Genomic DNA, 13,411 nt, shown 5'->3' on the forward strand with positions numbered 1-13,411 from the left:
AGAAGCATTGTAAAATATAGAGATTTTAATTTCAAAATATGAATTTAATTTCTACATTAATTAAAATTGTTCATTGTTTTCTCATAAAAATTATTCACTATTTTCTGTATAAACTATTTATACGATTTTGCATAAAATTATTTTCTGTTTAGCATTATTTAAGAAATTGTTCACTCTCTTTTCTGCATAAATTATTTTCTGTTTACTGTTTAAAAAATTGTTCACTGTTTTCTCATAAAACACCTAGTGAAATCGTGTTTTTAAATTTAAACGCCAAATCTAAATGCTTTTCATGTTTGAATTTCACAATAATCGAATATATTTTTCTGCATTGATAAAATCTGTTTCTACATTAATAAAATTTGCTCTTTGCACATCATATTTACTGTATATTCAAATCTACTTACTGCATTCATAAAATCTGTTTTTTGCATTAATTAAAACTGTTCACTGTTTTCTCATAGAAATTGTTCACTATTTTCTGCATACACTATTTTCTGCATAAACTATTTCTAGCATTCTGCATAAAATTATTTTCTGTTCAGCATTATTTAAAAAATTGTTCACTCTCTTTTATGCATATATTATTTTCTGTTCACTATTTTGAAAAATTGTTCGCTGTTTTCTCATAAAACACCTAGTGAAATCGTGTTTTCTAAATTTAAAAGCCAAATCTGAATGCTTTTTCATATTTAAATTTCACAATAATCAAATTTGTTTTTCTGCATTGATAAAATCTGTTTCTAGGTTGATAAAATTTGCTCTCTACACATCATGTTTACTATATATTCGAAGCTGCTTACCGCATTCATCAAATCTGTTTTTTGCATTAATTAAAACTGTTCACTGTTTTCTCATAAAAATTATTCAATGTTTTCTACATAAACTGTTTTTAGCATTGGCGCAGTTATTGCACTTAAATGGTTTTTGTGTTTTTTTAAATATGTAACCATATGAATAATGGGCAAACTCCATGAAAGAAAAATGAATGATTCGTATAAATCACCTAACGGTAAATGCCTCGAAAAATTCGAATTTGTAAAAAAGTTTGAATTAGTTGAATGTAGAACTGTTCATTAAGTAAAATTGTTTTCTACATTAAGTAAAACTGTTCACTGTTTTCTCATGAAAATTGTTCACTATTTTCTGCATAAACTATTTCTAGTATTCTGCATAAAATTATTTTCTATTCAGCATTATTTAGAAAATTGTTCACTCTCTTTTTTGTGTAAATTATTCTCTGTTCACTATTTAAAAAATTGTGCACTGTTTTCACATAAACACCTAGTGAAATCGTTTTTTCTAAATTTAAAAGCCAAATCTGAATAATTTTTCATGTTTAAATTTCACAATAATCGAATTTGTTTTTCTGCATTGATAAAATCTGTTTCTACGTTAATAAAATTTTCTCTCTACACATCATATTTATTGTATATTCGAAGTTGCTTACCGCATTCATAAAATTCATTTTTTTGCATTAATTAAAACTGTTCACTGTTTTCTTATAAAAATTGTTAACTGTTTTCTGCATAAACTATTTTAGCATTGCGCAGTTATTGCACTTAAATAGTTTTTGTGTTTTTTTTAAATATGTAACCATATGAATAATTGACAAACACCATGAAAGAAAAGTGAAACAAAACTTTGTACTAATCATCCTGATTGAAATTTTCTTCAAATCAGGATGATTAGTACAGAGTTTTAAATTGAATTTTCACAATTTTGTACATTTGACGACTTCAAACTTTGAAACAAATTTGGATGATCTGTACATCTAATGTAATTAATTTTCCATTAAGTTTACTCAATTGGTATGTTCTTCAACTTTCATTTGAATTTTCACGATTTTATATACTCAACGAATTCGAATTTTTCAACAAATTCGTACTATCTGTACATCTAATGTACAAAGTTTTTCCTTGAGTTTTCACAGTTTTGTACATTCAACGAATTCAAATTTTTAAACAAATTCATATGATCTATACATCTAACGTACATACTTTCCATTGAATTTTCATTATTTTGTAATTTCAACGAAATCAAATTTCACAACAAGTCTAGACTATCTGTACATCTTATGTACACCTTCACGATTTGGTAAGTTCATTGATTTTCCATCGATTTTTATCGAATTTCTACATTCAACTAATTCGAACTTTTTTACAAATTTGAATTTTTCGAGGCATTTACCATTAGGTGATTTATACGAATCATTCATTTTTCTTTCGTGGAGTTTGTCCATTATTCATATTGATAGATTCAAGGGAATTCAAAGGAATCAATGGGCTGGAAAATCTCCGGATGTTCTTGATCTAGTAGAGTGAGTCCTGAGAAAACAAAGGAAATCAGCAGAGAATACCGGTGGAAGCCGGCCTTTAATTCTCCGATGGCAAAGTTAGAAAATGGAAGGAGAGAAGAGCCCTCAATAATTAACTTCTCTAAAGTTTTCTCCCAAAAAGAAAAGTCCCCCTTTACCTCTGCGAAGAAAGGCCTTTATATAGCGTTGGAAAACGGTTATTTCTCTTAATCGTCGCAGAGTTTGGAGGATGCAGAGGGTAACTTCCTTAACTGTCACAAAGGTCACCTCTTCAGGAACTGCATTGAGATTCAAGCGATACAACTTTTGGTTGAAAGTGTGCTTAGTCTAGCTCTTTATGAATTCACCTCGTCCGTCGCTAATGAAGGACGAGGTCTATCTCTTTATGAATTAACCTCGTCCGTCACTATTGAAGGACGAGGTTCATAGCCTGCTCATCCTTCAATGGACGAACGTGTAGAGGAGAAAATGGTGGTAATGGAGGGACGAATGTATTAAACACGCTCTCAGCTCTGAACATTGCTATGGACGACCATAAAGACGAGTGATTGAACTTGGTGTTTTCTTGCACCATCAGTTGCCCCCTTGTCCATGTGTCGTCCATGGACATGTAGTAATTTATTCTGGGCGCATGACTCTCTTCTTTTCTTTTCTTTTTTTTTTAATAATCAGAGATGCCACGTGTCACGATGTAATTGGTAATTCGTTTCGTCGATTCATTTTTTTGAGACGAATGCCACGTGTCAGTGTCTGATTGGTCGTGTCGTTTCATATGCTCAGGTCAACCATCTATAAATAGTGGAATGCCCCCACTACCCTTTTACTTCTGAGATTTTTCCTCCTTGACATCTCTCGTCTAGAGCCTCGTCTAAGACTTTCCTGCGTCCGTAGTTTCAATGCGTCCTAGATCCAGGTATTCCCTTTCTCCTCATCTTTTAGGTTTTTATAAAAATTTCCTTTTTAGAAAATGTCAGGAATCACCATTTCCTCGTCTAGCGATAGTATAGTAAGAGCCATAGACGAGTATTACGACGGGAGTAGTAATAACTCTAGTGATACTAGTAGTAGTAGCAGTAGAGGAAACACTACTGACGAGGAGTATGTCTCAGGGGTCCCTGGGGTTCCTTTAGAAGAAATACAAAAGCAACTTAGGAAAACTGTAGGGTCCCAGGTAGGTACCTCGTCCTCCATCCCTCCGTCCAATCCTTCGGACGAGACGGAGATAACTGTATATAGTTGTGCTGTAGATATCCCTTCGAAAACGGACGAGGAAAGATTAAACAAACTTAGGGAGTGGTACCAAATCCCAAACGAGTTTAATCCCAGATTACCCGTCCGTGGAAAGTGGTGCTGCAACCCTCATTTTGGAATAGGTGTATACGAGGCCTACCTTCTTGGGGGTCTTAGATTTTCTTTAAAATCTTTTACTAGAGAACTGCTATTTAGGTTAGGTTTAGGGGTGTGTCAGTTCAACCCAAATGCATGGAGGTTAATCGTCTCTATGCAAATTTTGTGGAGGGAAGTGTTTGGAGGGGATCGTCCTATTACTGTGGAGTCTACTCCATCCAAGACCCCTCCGTCCAAAACTGCGCCTTCCTCGTCTCAACCATCCCAGAGGGCCCCCTCCAATATTATTGAAAATGAAGACTTGGCCTGGGAGCGTTTCAAAAGCGCCGTGACGGACAAGGACATCAACGTTTGCTATGACATGTCCTTGAAGGACTTTGAACACTCTGGTGTTCATGACCTCTTCAAGGTAAAACTTTTATCCTCGTCTTGACTAAATGTATACTTTTCTTCTTTTTCTTTTAGTTAATCTAAACCCGTTTTGTCGTTGAATTCCTCTAGGGCATGTCTAAGTTCATAGCTGCGTCCAGACAGGCCACTGAGTTGGACAAGACGAGGATTTTACTGGAGACGAGGATACAGGAGCTAAGGGAAGAGTCTAGGCAATGGGCTGAGGTAGCTACCAAGACGACTGAGGAGGCTAAAGGAGCTTCAAGCTTTGGTTGAAGAGTTGAAGGCCAATGCTGTAGAGAAGGATGCTCGTCTTGAAGATTTACAAAGAAAGAACGACGAGCAGAGGCATTCTCCTCTCCAGAGCCAAGGAAGATGCAGTGGCTGAATTTAAAGCGTCTAAGCAATTATACAGACGCCTTAGACACCAACTATGCAGCAGGGTTTGAAGACTTCAGGATAGATGCTGCTGAGAGATTTCCTGATGTGGACTTCAGCTCAATCATGCTTAATTTGAACCCTGCCACCACTAGCTCTTCCTTGGCCTTGACTCTGAAGACGCCAACATTGAGGACGATGCCACAACTCAGCCTCAGGACGGCCCCAATCCAGATGCCTCCACTTAGAAAATATATTGAAGACTTAGTTATTTGTTTTTGCTTCTTTTTTTTTTTTTAAAAAGAAAAATATATGTAACTCAAGTACATTTATTCGTCCATGTTTAAGGACGAATCTTGACAAAACAATTTAAAGGGTGTTTAGGACTTTTCCAGTCCGCCCTTGAAAAAACAATTAAATGTGTACTGTTTGTTTTATGGACGAGCTTTATATTTTATACTTGATTTGTTTTACTCGTCTATGTCTCATTCACAAACTTAAACCATTTTTATTGGAATTTTCACTTTGTAATTTATCCATGCAAAATGATAACAAAAACTTCACTCGAAATGGCTTTTAAGTGAATAGGCACTACTTGTCCTCAGACTTGCCTACGCTTTTATCTCGTCCATGAGATACCTCTTTCTTTGAAGTAGGTGATTTAAACAAGTTCAAAACGCCCATGTTGTCTCTCGTCCATGATGTGATTAGGTTGTTTATTTTCTATCCTCCCCCATTTTATGGACGAGCATGCCCTGGTTTTGCTTGTGATTTGATGAGCCAGCTCTATCTCGAATTTTTTAAAAAACAAAAAATAAGAAAAAAAAAATACAGTTACCAAACATACCTAACTTCTTAAGATTTTTTTAATTTGCATAGGTATTTTCATTTATACTTGTCGTGAGAACCTGTCTCAGCAAATCCAAGTATTTTGGTTCAAAATATGGGCTGACTTCGACATAAAATTTAGGGTTAAAACAAAGAGACCCCTTGTTTTATGGGTCATTATCAATAAGAACTCCTTTGATTTTCCGAACCTTTATTTATAGCATTTATAATAGTAAAATTGATCGTTCTATTATATTTCTGACTTTTTGACACTCTAGTTAGATGAATAATGACCTCGTGATGTATTTCTGACTTTTTGACACTAGTTAAATGAAAAATGACCATGTCAACATCATGTGAGCCGAAAACAATAACTTAACTCTCTATCCAACAAATATTTTCACGTGATATTTTTTGTCTGATGAAATGACGATGAAGTTTTAAACAAGGAGTCATATTGTAAATTTAAATAGCAAAATTTTTAAGTCGATTTTATAATAGCAAATTTTTAAAATCGATTTTTAACACAAAGAGTGTTTTCTATAATAAGTTATTCGGCAGGGTCTCTTTGGATTTTACCCTTAAATCTACCATAACAACAAAGGATCCATATTAGCTGGTCTTGAGACTATGGTGGGGTTTGGATCCGACGTTTCCTGCGTCTAGGTTTTCTGCATTTTCTTCTTCTTCTTTTTCACGCGTTTTAAAGGGGACAACTAGCATTGTTCATGTATTGTTGATTATTGTTCATGCACTATTCGTGGGATCCATAGCCACTTTATTAAAAAAAATATATATTAAAAATTGGTCTAACGGTACTATTCATACATTTAAAAATTATTTTGATACAGTGTTTTCAGTTTTCAGTTTCAGAAAAAATAAATTGTATCAAAACGAATCCTATATTGGACCTAGAAGTTGGATGAATTTTCAAAATGCTATTATCAAGTGAAATTAGAAACATTGTATGTTTTTTTCCCCCACAATTATAAAACATACCTTTTTTTTTTAGAGAGAGGGTTTTAACTTATGGCGTTTTCTTCTGAAGATAGCTCTTTATCATTAGACTAAGACATTAATCAATTTTTGATGTAAACAGAAATTAAATCTCAAATCTATTATATAACTATAAAAAATTTTATCAATTAAATTAACCGAAATCCACCGCTATAAAACATTCCTCATCTACTTACTTGGATGTTTCTTCCTAGAAAAGTATAGCATTGAAATTATAAACTACTTAAATCAATGACAACGACAACCACTTCCACTTCCACAAATTTCTTTATTTTTTTGTCAATAAATGAGGTCCACGTTATTCATGTTTTATAATACTGTATAGGGCGGGCCACATGATTATGATTATTATGAAATATGAATAATCTGTTATTAATTAAATGATCAATTTATATACTTTTTTAATTGTCAAAATTTCATGCTTGTGATTTGTGATTGTGACCCATAGTATTGGATAATACATGATAATATGCTTTTGGCACGTGGCTTGTTGCGGATTACCTGCTGACTTTAACACACTCATGATCAAATTTAAAGTTCACACTTACTAAAACATGTAATGTACCTTTTGTTATCTCATATATGCATTACCTGGAAGTAGACCCTTTTGATTTTTTGGCATGTTTGTTTGGTATAGTTATTTGGATTGGTTTATTTTCCTTAAAAATAAGTTAGACAAATGTATAATTGTTCCTTGAAAAATATGATCTTTTAAAATGATGAACATTTTCTTTCAAGATGAAAATAAGATCAACCGAACACTTTGATAGATTTATGAATTGTGAAAGAAAAAAAAAAAAAAAAAAACTATTTTTGTTACAATGTACTACACCACCCCCCGTANCCCCCCCCGCTTTTTTTTTTGTTTTCTTTTTGTTAAGACTTCTGAATATAGGCATTCCTCTACTCATCTGCAATGAATCGGTTAACATTAGCAGTAGGTTTGGAATTTTTGATGTAAACAAAAAAGATTAAAATATGAAAGAATAAAGAGTAATTTTCTTGACCAACCTTTCCTTTTTTTTTTTCTTTTTTTTTGGGAGAGAAATTGACCAAGCTTACCTTGTATTGGGGGTTTTAACTTTTCAGGCCTCATTTCTTTTTTTTAGGGGGAGCAATCTCTTTCAATATTGAGTTTTATCACAAGAATGGTACTCTAGAGTTCCATTTCATTATGATAAGATATAAAGAGTAGTTCTAAGGTTTTTTTGTCTTTGACTTCAGTTTTGTACTTTTACTCTGAATGGTGCCACTCAAAAATCCTCGGAGAATATTCCGAACTGTAAGCTCAGAGCAGTTCATTCTTTTATCCTTAAGAATATTCCATGTTGCAATATCATGTATGACAAAAGCTGACTTCCAGGTCCACCGTGAGTCCATGACACCATTTGATGGAAGTAACAAATTATGGAAAAACTAATAATGCTTGTATAGCATATAATTCTAAATATTAGTTCTCATCATCAAGTAGTGTTTGAACTGAAACAATAGCAAGGCTAATCTGGTGGGATAATGGGATGTTAATTTGTGCCATTTTTCTTCACCATAAAAGAATAACCATTAATGAAAGCTGTGAACTTTGAGTGGAAAATGGATTTTGCTATTAGTTGAAATGACAGAAAAAAAATTTATACAAACCAATATACAAGAGCAATGGGATGGTGATACTATTCCCTTCAACACTGAAACTGATCATACCTAGTTTTACAAGACTAAGAAAACCTAGTCAATAATGGTTCTTGTACAAGCAAGCTGAGCTTATTGCAATAGTATGAGCAGTATACTACACTAACATTCATGCCACTCTCAAAATTGATTAAATTATGCTTATTGCAGCAATTAACATGAGATTTCCTTCTAAGACTTGAACAGTCACAAAGATTAGGTACCTCAACAGCTCAACTATTTCTGGAGCTTTCTAATGGAAGAGGCCTCTGAGACTCAGGAAGGTGTTTGGCATACAAATCATGTACCATCCTAATGTAGTCATCAATCTTGTCAGCTGTCCAATCCTTGGTACTTATTGGAGGAAGAAACTTTACGTTTAGAGGTGCAGGTCGAATATGTAAGCTGCCCTTCCTCCATGCTAGATGGGTACCAGTCAGGACCATCGGAACTATTGGGAGCCCTGTTTGCAATGCCAAATGAAAAAAGCCCTGCGAGGGCAAAGTGATATGTTAGCAATACGCTTTAATATAGAGCACAACCAAGAAAGTGAGCACATCAATTACATAGCCTAAGAATACACATAAATGAAGAAAGAATACACGTAAATGGTCAACAGATCATTCATTTATCATTTAGTTATAATCATCATATTATATGGAATTCGCTCCTTTATTTTTGCCTATGGTTATATCAGCAAGATCAACACAACATTTATCATCCAAATAAAGGTAAGCCAAATTTGACATGAAGGTCGTATGTCATCATGTGTTGCATTCCATTATATTAAATGCACTAAATTTAATAAAATGGGAGGCCCTAGTAGCCTTACAACTTTATTTATTACCTAAGTATTTGTTCAATACTCAAGAAAGGCCCAAGTCCAGTGCTTAGTACATTGGCTTGGATACCCCTACGTGACTTCTGCCACTTAATGTCATGCACAATGTTACCACCTATTCCACTATGTGAATTACATAATAAATGTGAGGAAAATAATGTGATCAAACAAGGGATGAATTAATGCCTTCTTGAAGGGGAGTAATCGTCCATTTTTGGACCTGGTACCCTCAGGAAAAATGATCAAAGACAGGTTGTTTTTCACCACTGCTCGGGCTGCCTGGGCATGATAAGGATCACAAGTTAGATATACAGTGGAAAAAAAATGCATGACAGACAATGTGGGGGAAAAAGGGACACCTCTTTCATGGATTCAATGGCTGCAGTAGAGTTGGAGCGATCTATGCGAAGATGATTTGCCAAGACATAAAGTTGTCCAAATAGGGGATACCATATTATCTGCATCAAATAACTATTAAGTTACTGAAGGTCATCATTCCCCCCCCAGAAAGTATGCAAATGTGGTATAGGCACAATGACTACACGCAAAATAAAGATAAACGTACCATAAGGCAACCAGCAAGTAAAATCATCTTTGCATAAATATATAGTTAATCAAGCCAGAGGCACTTGGAGATTACACCATGAAATCAAAATACTTTCCACAGCTTTTAAGGGCACAAATCCATTTTTCACAATGAACTGTCACTGGGAATGGATTTAGTAAGTAAAAAACAAAAAGGGGTGGGGTAGCAACATGCTGCGGTATAACTTACTGCAACTACATAGGCTAATTTTAGGATTTTGGTAGACTTTGGTGTAACCAAGTTTCCTTAGGCCATGACTCCTACATCCAATCTTGACTGTCACCAATAGCAATTAAGAAAAACAAAACAGTATAATTGCTTAACTTGCAAAGAATAATCTTAAACCTGATATGACAAACTCATATTTTATATGATACAAAACAGAACTATTTCCAGTTTGTGTTGGGATGGGAAGGAACCATAATTGACGACAACCAGGCCTTGATCAATCAAATATGACAGCAAGAAATAAGTATCTTGAATGGGATGTAGATATTTACTAAGAGGAACCTTGCTTGTTCACAATTTCACATGAGCAGCTCCATGAAAAGGAGCAGCTCCATGAAAAGGCACAGCTAATCTTAACAGTGATACATAAAAAATTTATTTTGAAGGAATTAAAAAAAAAAAAAAAAAAATCAAAATACAGAAAAAAGATCTGCCATGTTTATTCTAAAAAATCGAACATACCTCCTTCTTGGCAATGCCAACAGTGCCTGTGGGAGTCAACCACATTATAAGGAAAACATCCAGAGGAGATGCATGATTACTGATATAAATGGCTCTCTTATTAGAAAATTCAGCACCCTCTATCTTTATAGGATTCCCAAGGATCCATATCTGCGATCAATGTTCTGAAGCATTAATCATCTACTACAAAACCCCTCAAATTCTCCAACTAAATAAACTGCAGAAACTAATATAGGATATGTTGAACAGAAAAATCACTATTGATGAGTACTATGCAAGTATCAGTAAATGCTTGTGGAGTAGTATCACAATTGAAACCTAGGACGTTATGGTCACATGTTTTCTGGTCATATTCATACTGCATTGTCATATCTTCAAGAATGCAGTACACCGCCCTACTTCACTAGTTCCACATGGTATTGTTCTGTGTACAGTTCTATTTCATTGAACATATCTTTCCTCAATGCAATGTATGATAAAGAGTTTTGAATTAGGTTAAAAAAATATAGAGTACTTATTACTTAAGAACACATCCACAGTAAGATGCTCCTAAGACAAGTTGTCTTTGAGTCTAGCATGTGAAACGGGAGGTATATATATTTTTCAGTAATAAATGTCGAAGAAAAAAATTTGTTAACTCTCTTTTCATTTTTGGTTTGAAGTCACTATCTTGCCACCCACCTGAGCATTTTCTGTTTTTCAAACTGCTACAGCCTAAAATCAATGCCATGCTGTGGTCCATTCCGTGATCACTATAATTAATGTTTCGACTTTTCAGCATTCAACAATTTAGAAAAATAGTCTCTCCTTGGGCATCTAGCCACTCATTTATCATGAAATATATGGATAAAATTTTCTCGCAAAATCTGTATGACTATGAATTAAAAGGAATCATTAACTTATTGTGTGCAATTCATAGGTCATTCACCTTGAGGAGAACAGTTTATAAATCTTTACATGGTTGCCAATAAATTCTACATTTGTATATGAAAGGAACATTATTTTAGCAAATGAAATTGGGAGACCGAAAGCTAATGTGGATAAAACAGCAACCAAATCATGGCCACAAAGTCAATGCCAACAACTCTTCTAGTCTTCTGGGGCCGGTGATATTGCAGTGGGAATTAAAAAAGGAGAGAGAGAGAGAGAGAGAGAGAGAGAGAGAGCAATCATATTAGCCTAATACAACTCTGTGGCTCGATTTTTGGGTCCTAGGAAACACAACAAATAAAAGCATAATACAAAATCTCCTATCCTTTACCTCAAGTTTCTCAGCAAACAAACAAATAATAAAAATACCCAATATTGTTCTTCTATACTCCCTATACCCCAATATGCTCTACTCAACCATTAAGAAACACAGAAAAACTTCAACACCATGGCTATTTACTTCAAAATTTCAGCACAAGCAAACTTAGCATGAACCATAAAAACAAAAGGTAACTTACCATCAATCTACCAGTCACATGTCCCCATATATTCCCCTGCCTAATCCTCTCATAAGGCCATGGTAGAAGCACCAGCATGATCAACGCCCAAACAAATGTCGTAAACATCATCGTCACGAAACATATGAAAATTTTAATCCAAGATATCAACACTGAAACCCATCCATCACTATCCGCATACAAATCGGTCCTTGGCTTCAACTCCAATTCTTCTTTCACAGAACTTTTCACTGTTTCCTTCACACTAAGACCAGAGCTTGCATTGAAGTAGCTCTCCAATCTTCTAGTCCTCATAAAAGAACTAGTTCCACCGTTCTCCATGTATCAACAATTAAAGTCCTTGCAGGGTCTGATTACAAATGATACAGAGAGAGTACCTGAACAGGACAACAACAGAACAGATTGTAAAAACAACAAAATGTGAACTATAATAGAAAGCAAACCATTTGGCTGCTAAGAAAGTGGAGAAAAATTGAACCTCGTATTTTCCTTTCGTTTCCCAGAAAACTAAAACCAAGTTTTGAAAAATTAATTGATCCAATAAAGCTGAAGACTTCGTTTTAAAACTATATACCCAATAAATAAAAAAATTTCAAAGTTATGTAGGTAACCAAAAAGCTTCCAAAAGCCGTTTCCTACTCAAACAAACATTGCTTATTCTATATAGAAAGAGAAAGTTCAGGAAACATAGCTAGCAAGTACCAAAGCCTTAAACTATACGATAACTATATATTTTTAAACTCTAATAGAAACTGGGTCAATGAGAAAACTGATTGAGAAAAGAAGAACCTTTATAAGATTCCGCCTAGTTGCCAAGGAAGTGAAGGAAAAAATGAAAATTTATACTTTGAGTTTCCGAGAAGATAGAAAAAAAAAAAATGAAACTTCAAAACGAGATAAGGTTTTTCTACAACACGCATGGCTTAGCTGAGTTGGGTTGGGTTGAGCTTATAGTTTACACACGCCATGTATGTTTTTCTTTTCTTTTTTAAATAAAGTTTTCTCGGCAGCCAAACAGACCCAAAAGTTCAAGCTTCTGATGACAGACAAGAAGACCCACCAAACATTCTTACCAAATATGACTTTGGCTTCCCCCTATCTCAGAAAACTCTCGAGGAAGTCTTTGTATTTGTCCACTGAATCCCAGAGACTGAGGTGGGGAATAAGATAGATAAAAAGAGAGACAGAGAAGCCTAATGGGAAAAGCGTAGTAGCGTACTAGGCAATCTTATTGGATGGGAATAGTAGTAAGTAACAGTCCTTTTTTTTTAGAAACAGTAAGTAACAGTCTTTGTGTTTGTGGCAAATATTGAAAAGAACAAACTAGTTATTAAGGCCAAGACCAATACAAAGAAAATGTAGTGGTGGCTCTGAAGAGAGAGAGAGAACCAAAATTTGTGTCACAAAATTGTTGGAGTACATTTATTGGCTCTTTCTTATATAGTTATCAAAACGTGGGGTTCCTTCCGAAAAAAAAAACGTGGGGCTATTGTTATTGAGTCAGACTGTTGCGTTGTATTTGCTGTTTTGCCATGTTGGGGAGGGAGAACCGGGTTTGTACATAGAGGGAACTTTTTATTGCATACAGTCAGACACAGAACACACACTCAATTTTTTTTTTTTTTAGTTTTACTTGTGTTGTCTCCTACTTATGATAGCTCTTATCATTAAACCAAAACACTAATTAACTTTTAATGTGTATACTAAAATTTTCAACTTTCAAATCATAATTCTTGTACAAAAATAATGAGTGTGTATCCTATGAAATATGAACATTGCTCATAACTATAAATTCTCATGTACAACTAGAAGTGCAAAAAAGTAAGATGACACAAAACATAATTTATACTTATAAGTCTTTTTCTTTTTTCTTTTTTTAATTTGAGAAAATAATTTATGCTTAT

The 13,411-nt window shown here is 34.3% G+C and overlaps 1 protein-coding gene across 6 annotated transcripts; it reads right to left on the minus strand.

Annotated features, from left to right (window-relative positions):
- Positions 1 to 7,890: 7,890 nt before the first annotated feature.
- Positions 7,891 to 12,901, minus strand: LOC112019083 (1-acyl-sn-glycerol-3-phosphate acyltransferase). Of its 6 annotated transcripts, none has more exons than XM_065767760.1 (6): positions 12,581 to 12,900; positions 11,508 to 11,884; positions 10,060 to 10,209; positions 9,143 to 9,241; positions 9,011 to 9,062; positions 7,891 to 8,433 (listed from the first exon to the last, which is right to left on the minus strand). In XM_065767760.1, exons 2-6 carry the CDS (start codon positions 11,826 to 11,828, stop codon positions 8,276 to 8,278), a joined length of 780 nt encoding a protein of 259 aa, XP_065623832.1. In that variant the 5' UTR covers positions 11,829 to 11,884; positions 12,581 to 12,900; the 3' UTR covers positions 7,891 to 8,275. The 6 variants fall into 6 exon arrangements, with proteins under 6 accessions (XP_065623832.1, XP_065623830.1, XP_023907377.2 ...); XM_065767758.1 differs by having other exon boundaries at positions 8,970 to 9,062; positions 12,568 to 12,898; XM_024051609.2 differs by having other exon boundaries at positions 8,970 to 9,062; positions 12,581 to 12,897.
- Positions 12,902 to 13,411: the final 510 nt, after the last annotated feature.

The sequence above is a fragment of the Quercus suber genome, unplaced genomic scaffold (assembly GCF_002906115.3).
Source record: "Quercus suber isolate HL8 unplaced genomic scaffold, Cork oak 2.0 scaffold_844, whole genome shotgun sequence".
Taxonomy (NCBI): domain Eukaryota; kingdom Viridiplantae; phylum Streptophyta; class Magnoliopsida; order Fagales; family Fagaceae; genus Quercus; species Quercus suber.